At 41.3% G+C, this 8,240-nt stretch overlaps 1 protein-coding gene across 1 annotated transcript in view; it reads left to right on the forward strand.

Moving 5' to 3' along the window:
- LOC137614692 (invertebrate-type lysozyme 3-like) overlaps window positions 1-8,035 on the forward strand; it is a 125,175-nt gene extending 117,140 nt beyond the window's left edge. Inside the window, exon 5 of the mRNA XM_068344376.1 lies at window positions 6,855-8,035. Within this exon, the coding sequence (XP_068200477.1) occupies window positions 6,855-7,010 (156 nt within the window). The 3' untranslated portion in view covers window positions 7,011-8,035. The remainder of the gene's footprint in view (window positions 1-6,854) is intronic.
- Window positions 8,036-8,240: the final 205 nt, after the last annotated feature.

Raw genomic sequence — 8,240 nt, forward strand, 5'->3', positions numbered from 1 at the left:
ATTCCTCTAAAAAGTCTATACTGTCTCTTGATATCCCGAATCTTTTTCTCACTGCTAGGGAGAGAATATCATGAGCTGCAGGTTCCGGGTTTTCTGTGATGAAGCGAAGACAGTCGGCTTCTGAACTCACTGAGTCAAAACTGGATCCGGTAGCGGTAGAAACTTCAGCTGTAGTTCTAATTCCAGAGGGAACCAAACGCTGTTCGGCCACTTGTGAGCCACTATTGCCGCTTTCCCCTTGAAAGATCTCAGTTTGTCGAGGACCCTCAGTAGAAGATTGTGTGGAGGGAACAGGTAAATCCTGGACCATCTGTTCCAGTCGAATGACATAGCGTCCACTGCTTCCGCTAAAGGATCCTCGTACGGGGACACGTAAAAATGTAACTTCTTGTTGTCCTTTGTCACAAAGAGGTCTATCTGCAGTTCCGGGACTTGACTCAAGATGAAAGAGAATGATCCTGCGTCCAGGGACCATTCTGACTCTATCGGCGTGAGCCTGGATAGAGCGTCCGCCGTCACATTGCGAACTCCTTGAAGGTGAACTGCTGACAAGTGCCATCTCTTCTTTTCCGCTAGCCGGAAGATGGCCAACATCACTTGGTTGATTTGAGGTGACCTCGATCCTTGTCGATTCAGGCATTTCACTATCACCTCGCTGTCTAGTACCAATCTTATGTGGATTGAGTGGCGAGGAGACACTTTCTTTAATGTAAGAAGTACTGCCATGGCTTCCAGAAAGCTTATGTGAAACTTCTTCAATAGGTTGGACCAAGTTCCTTGGACTTTCTTCCGGTGAGAATGACCTCCCCATCCTTCTTTCGAAGCGTCTGTATGAATAGTCATTGAGGGGGGAGGTGGCTGAAGAAGTACCGATTTCTTCAGTTGCTTGGCTTTGGACCACGGCTTGAGAAGCGTTCGCAGACGAGTCGGTATTGGTCTTATCAGATCTCTTTGCGCGTTTGATGCATATTTTCTCCAAACTCCGGTTGCATCCTTTAGCTGTGCTCTTAGCACCGGGTCTGTTACTGAGGCAAACTGAAGAGAGCCCAGCCCTCTCTCCTGTTAGCGTCTTGATATCCTTTTGGATTCTAGTAGTTTCTAGAATATATTGGAAAGTTGGTGTGACAGTAAGTCCCAGTGGATTCCCAACCACTGAAACTTTTGAGATGGAGAAATTCGAGACTTTTTTCTGTTGATCTTGAATCCTAGATGTTCCAGGAACTGGATCACCTGTTGGGAAACTTGCATACATTCTGTCCTGGATGCTGCCCACACCAGCCAGTCGTCCAAGTAGGCCACTACTTGGATTCCCTTTAGGCGTAATTGTTGGAGAGCTGCGTTTGCAAGCTTCGTGAAAATTCTTGGGGCTATGTTTAGCACGAATGGCATGGCTCTGAAGGCATAGAGTCTTCGTTATAGCTTGAACCCTATATAGGGGGAGAGGTGACGACTGATTGGAATATGCCAATAAGCGTCTGACAAGTCTATAGAGATGGAAAATGCCCGTTTCGGTAATAAGGTCCTTATGTGCTGAAGTGTCAACATCCTGAACTTGTAGATTACTATGAACTTGTTGAGTAGCGACAAGTCCAGAATGACTCTGAGTTTTTCTGAGTCCCTCTTTGGAACACAAAACAGCCTTCCTTGGAACTTGATGGACTTTACCCTTCGAATTACTCTTTTCTCCAAGAGATCTCGAATATATTCTTCCAGAACGGGGGTATAGTGATGGAAGAATTGTGGGAACGGAGGTGGAGTGCTGTACCAGCTCCAACCCAGTCCATTCTTGATTAGGCTGTGGGCCCAGGGATCGAAGGTCCAACGATCCCGAGAAAGATGAAGTCTCCCTCCTACCGGAAGCGTTTCACTTCTGCTGTTGTTGACCTGAGGCCTTGCCTCCTTGACCGCGTCCTCCCCGGAACACCCTTCCTCTTGAAGGGCGTCTAGATGAACCTCTGGCTGTTCCTCTAGCTCTTGGGCGAAAGGTAGTTGTCTGCCTTTCGAATGCTGGGTTAAATGCCGGTGACTGAGTTGTCACGGCTTGAGGTACCAACTGGTACGTGGTCGGGTTTGTGCCACCATCTGAGGCACTGCGGTCATGGGAAGTTGTTGCTGTTGCTGCCTATAAGGTTTGGCTGGCCAGAGAGGATAGCCTAGGTTCCTTTTAGGTTGGGGACCCTCATCCGGGGAAGACTTTCTTTTAAGAATTAGGCCCCACTTCTGGAGAAGGTTTCTATTCTCTGTGGCGGCCTTATCCACTACTTCTTTGACCACTTCGCTAGGGAAGAGGTCTTTACCCCATATGCAAGAGGTGATCAGTTTCCTCGGTTCGTGCCTGACTGCCACCGAGGCGAACACGAACTCTCTACAAGCTCTCCTAGCTTTGATGAAACTGTAGAGGTCCTTTGTTACTGTGGCCAGATGGGTTTTGGCCACTACCATAAACATATCTTGGACTTTGGTGTCACTTGCCATCGTTTCCAGAGTCGTTTGTAATGACATCAATGCAGCAAGTCTCTCTTTTGTCTCTTGCTCCCTGCACAAGAGAAAATCTGACAGCTTTGGAAGGTCTTCACCGAACTGACGTCCGGCAATATCGGCCTCCAACTTCCCGACTGAGAAGGTAACATGGACGTCCTTCCAGTCTTTCTGGTCCATGGGTAAGGTCAGGGATAGAGGTTTACATTCCTCCAAGGAGGGACATGGTTTCCCTGCCTCAACCGCTTTCAAGGCAGCCTTAAATCCCTTCTCTATAAAGGGAAAGGCTCTGGTAGGAGAAGCCACAAAGGAAGGATGCTTCTTACTCAAAGCAGGTACCTTTGAGATTGTGAAGCCCCTCTCTTTCATTGAGCTCGATTAGTAAAGCCTGTGCTTTACTATGGTAAAAAACTATGACCTCCTTCGGCTCCGTCTCCTCCTTTGAAGCTGGCTCCTTCCTAAGACGGACATAGCAGTCCGGGTAAGCCTCCTTGTTGGGCCAGAATTCCACTTTTTCAAAGGGAATTGAACCCAACTTCTCCGATATGACAATCTTCCCAGTATTCATAGGCATGTGCTCGGCATACCTCCAAGGATTAGCATCCGAGCACAAAGGAAGATCCTTCACGTTGAGCTTCTTCTGGGGCCCTCTTGATGCTGCAAGTCACCGCATCTCCAACTTCATTGCAGCTTCCTTTTCATCGTTCTTCTTCTGCATCTGTTGAATCATTTCAATGATGGAAGAGAGAGTCCTTCCCAGATCATCTGGGATAGCAGACGATGTTGAGGGAACAGGTTCAGGGGCCTGAACCAATGTAACCGACCCCTCGTCGATTTCTTCCTCCTCAGTATCCGGAGCCCGGGTCAGCTCCTCTTCTTGGTCTTCTGCCAGAAGGTCCTTTTTAGTGTACTCAGACACCTCAGACATCCTATCGTCCAGTTGGATGTCTTGTAGGGCGTCCGAGACTTCAGAATCAACCGGAATCTGAACTAATGGTATCTCCGCATGAGGCTGAGGAATCACTGCATCCGCTGATGCCTTAGGAAAAAGGTAAGCCCTCATCTTTTCGCTTGGAAGATAGGGGCCAGAAGTATTCTTCTGGAAGCCCCTCACCTAGGTTCGAAGCTTTTCCCTAGCTGCGTCCCTTGACTCCGCCGACTTAGGGGCGTCAAATGCCTCAATAATCAGGTTAGTACAAATCGTACATACCTGAGGGTCCCAATACCGGAGATCACCTTTGGAGGCTGTGCATGCTGCGTGCCTCCTGCACAACTCATGTCCACAGAAGTTTTTGCTGCGAACGGTGCAGAAAATGCTCCTGCACTTCGGATGGTCCTCCTGTAAGGAGAAGAAATTCCATGAGTATCCAGTGAAAAACATATCACTGGATAACTAATATTAGTATATAGTATATATAGCTTAAAATAACTAAGCTAGAAAGGAAAGAAGGAAAGACACACACTTGTATTTCCTGCTCAGCCAATTACTGTAACCTTCCAGATAATAAAATTTTGGTTAGATCTTATTCTAGAATAACCTTCAAGATATTTCCAGAGGAAAATGTAGATGTAGCTCACACCATTATAAAGAATTTTAATATACTGGATAATTAATAAAGAAAGAACTCACTTTCTTCATCTGTACGGTCTCAACAAAAGGCTGTACATGACAACACAAGTATGTTGGAAGAACTTAATGTTACAATATATTCTATATTATAGTTTTCTCCATGCAGTATATACTATACTGTAAAAATACTGGCTACTGTATACAATATAACATGCCGGCCGGAACGTACCTTAATATAGTTCCAAGGTATACTACCTTTAGACTACTGGGTGGAAGATCGCTGGTTCAGTTGTGTGTGCCGGCTGGCAGTCTCTGCTAGCCGACAACTATAAACACTAGCACCCGGCTGCCGGCCGCTAATCGTAGCAGCCGGCATATCTTATGGTGTGCTTCTGTTCCCGGCTGGCAATGGTAGGCTACCTATGCCGGCCGGCAGTAAAAAGAACCAGAGAACTTCCACCTGCCCGGCTGCCGGACACTTAAGCCGGCAGCCGGGCTAGGGGTACATACACTAAAAGAAAAACAGAATGGATGTAAGGATATAAGACGGCACTGCCTTACAGCCCTCCATCCAGAAAGAGTGAACATAAGGAAGGGGAGAATGTAAAATACAGGCTTCCTTCTATCCATTGCCTGCCGAGCTCTACTGACAGACATGGATGCGAGACCAAGGGAGGTCTGGGGAACACTACAGAAGTTAGGCCTCTGCCGGCCGGCACGATCTTGCCGGCCGGCAAAGGACTGAGCAGGTTCCACATCTTAACCTACACTAGGTACAAATGTAGAATGACGGCCAAGAAATGTAATAGCTAGGCCATTACAAAGGATAAGGGGGAAAGTGAGAAGAGGGTCCTACAAACTCTGCTGTTGTATGAGATCATCCCACGGCTAAGAAAGCTCATCCTAGCCTAGGATATCATGGGAGGGAGGTCAGCAATACTTGCCACCTCCCTCAATACTAAAATAAAGTTTGATGTTGTTCTTCACAAGGAAAGGAAGAATCTTATCCTTCAATCCGGGAACAACAACACTGGACTAGTCTGCTAGATCACTAGAAGAAGGAATCATCTCGTACAGAAACCTTCAGATGTGGTCTAGGGAGGCTAAGCCTCCTATGTTTGCTCCTAACCTAGCAAAGGAATCTCATTCTCTATGCTAGAAGGAAACAGACCCCAGACTAAATACTCTGATGTTCTGCCCACCCCTGAAGCCAGATTCTCTGGATACAGGAAGGAACAGAAACACCCTAATATAGTTATATCTAAATGTTTATTCAGATAAACCATTAGGGTTAAGCCTTAGGATTAATACAGTGGGAAAAGGGATTGCACTTAATCTCCAAGGAGAAAAGAGCAACCGGGGAGTGTGCGAAAGTATACTAAAGCTCCATAGGCTACTAGCCTAGGCGCGGAGAGAATCGATTACCTAAATCACCATTCTCTCTCGTATACGATCTTGGAAGAAAATATCAACAATATCTTATATGTATAAAACTGCCTATAGCTTCAATAAATTTTAAAACACTCGGAAATCGGTATATCATGCATGAAATTACTAGGGCCAAACACCTAGGCTACGAAGCCTAGCGTAGGCTAGGATCGGTTACCTCAATCGCCGAAACTGAAATACTAACGGCATCATATAAAGAATTCCTATTGTAAAGCTAAATAGCTAGAATTATTAAGGCATAAGGATCGGGAACGTCGCTCTGGCTAACTAAATGACTTATGCATGGCGAGCGACAGCGTCCAGGACGCCTCCGGTAGGCAACAGCTCTTGTAAACGTTAATATCGCTTTCGATTTATTTCAAAACACCAAGAGCTTACATTTATACATAATAAAAATAATACTCAACTTTCCAGAGGCAGAAGAGGCTGGAGAAAGCATCATAAAGTTGAAATATTCCAAGATTCACGAGAAAACACAGGGAAAAACACAGAGTTGTTGAGCTACGGAAAAAGGAATGAAGATGGCGCCGTCGACGGCATTGTATACACACTCGAAGCGGGATAGGAGATGTACCTTATTAACGGCTCTCCTTTCTTTCTCGTTTTTTGTTTTCTTTCCACTTTGATCCCTCGAAGTGTTAATTCTATTCGGGGTGAAGATTGCTATGTGGCGTGTCAAGAATACGTCCTCTGATATTATGCGATATCCCATGTTAAGTTTATTTAGGGATATTTGCTCCAGGAGTTAGAATTCTGGATACCTTCAGGTAAATTCTCTGGGAATATAACCGTAGTCAAATATACCCTAGGAAGCTACCCTAAAGGAACTTCCCTCAGGACGACATGGCCTGAGCCCAAATATATATATATTTATATATATATATATATATATATATATATATATATATATATATATATATGTATATGCATATATATATGTGTATGTATATATATATATATATATATATATATATATATATATATATATGTATATGCATATATATATATATATATATATAGGTATGTATATTCATATATATATATATATATATATATATATATATATATATATATATATATGTGTGTGTGTGTGTATAAGCATTTATATATATATATATATATATATATATATATATATATATATATATATATATATATATATATATATATATATATATATATATATATATATATATATATAAATGGGCTGTGTTTGTATGAGAGTGAGCGTGTATGTTTTGGATTAACCTATATTTTTTTCTTTAAACAAAATCTTCTTGTTAATGTGTTAAGACAGTTTTAATGATTTTAATAGAACCAAAAATGTACCAAATTTCCATTTCTATATTTGTTTCAGGCTGACTGTGATGGTAATACTGGTTTCACGTGCGAGGATGTCATCCGAATTCATATCATGGGTGGTTATGCATGCAATGACAAAAACGTCATCAAGGATCAAAGATATAAAGCTTACACGACTTGTATGAAATCAAATCTATTTAAACTTATATAATCCTGTTAAAAACAGATTATTAAGATTGACAAATCATCCGTTATCGGAGCACATTATGCAAGATCTATAGATTTATTTACACTATCGAATACAAATATTTTGTCAAATTTGCATGCATATATTTCTGTATAATTTAGGACTCACATTTATGGCCAGATTAGTGTTTTATGTATGATTTTTGGTTGCCTTAAATTTACGTTTTTTTTTTTTTATTTAAATCTTGACAAAAAAGAGATTAAAACAAATATCCCGTTTAGTAGCGAAATCACGACATACCTTCAGTTCCATAATGTTCCAAATCAGCCTTTAAAATTAGTGATGAAAATGGATTTGAAGGGTAATGTTGAGTTAGGATTTTTGTTTGCTTTAGCCTTTGGGTTGGCCTAACTGCACTATTCTTTCAATTGGAAGTTTGAGATTGCATATATTCTACTGCTTGTGCATGGTTGCAGCTTGTGTTCTTCTTTATTCCGATATCCTTTTAATTCTAACAATATTGCTGCATCTCTATAGTGCTAACAAATAAAATATATAAAAGACAGAATTCTGTTCCACATACTAAATTGTTAACAACTAATCAATCTAATTGAGCTAAAAGGCGCAATATTGAATATTAGCTTATGCACTAATGTCTAATTCGTTTGCCATCAATGGAAGTTTTTTATGGTGAGTTTTTGTCAGAGATTTAGTAAAGAACTAAATATCATAGATGTCAAAATAAATGATTTGGAATCTAATTTGCATTCATAATACATGGAAGTCAATGATTTCCAATTTCAGAGTATTTTTTTTTATTTTTTTTTATTTTACCATGTCTTTCAATTTTGTTTAGTTATGGATTGTATAAAATTACTAATTAGGGTTCACTTTCCAGATAGAAATATTCTGGAGTGAATTTCAAATCGATTATTGCTGTAATCCGGGTGACATCAAATACTGTACTAAAGTAGTTGATTTCGATGAAAAAATGCACAAAAAGTAGTTTATGATAAATAGCATTTACAAATAAAATAGTTTGGAACCGGTTTATTGCTACTTTCCTCAATTTACATTTCTACTGGTAAGTGAATAAAGAATCTTTGGTATTCTACACAATAAACCCTCTTTTTTTATTATATTCCCTTCATTACCTGGATAGTACTTTAGTTTTGAGAAGAATCTACATTTCCTGTTCGTGAAGGTGGTACATCTAAAGTATTTACAAAAGTGTCAAGAAGTTGCTCAACTTAA

The sequence above is a fragment of the Palaemon carinicauda genome, chromosome 21, assembly GCF_036898095.1.
Source record: "Palaemon carinicauda isolate YSFRI2023 chromosome 21, ASM3689809v2, whole genome shotgun sequence".
Classification (NCBI taxonomy): Eukaryota; Metazoa; Arthropoda; class Malacostraca; order Decapoda; family Palaemonidae; genus Palaemon; species Palaemon carinicauda.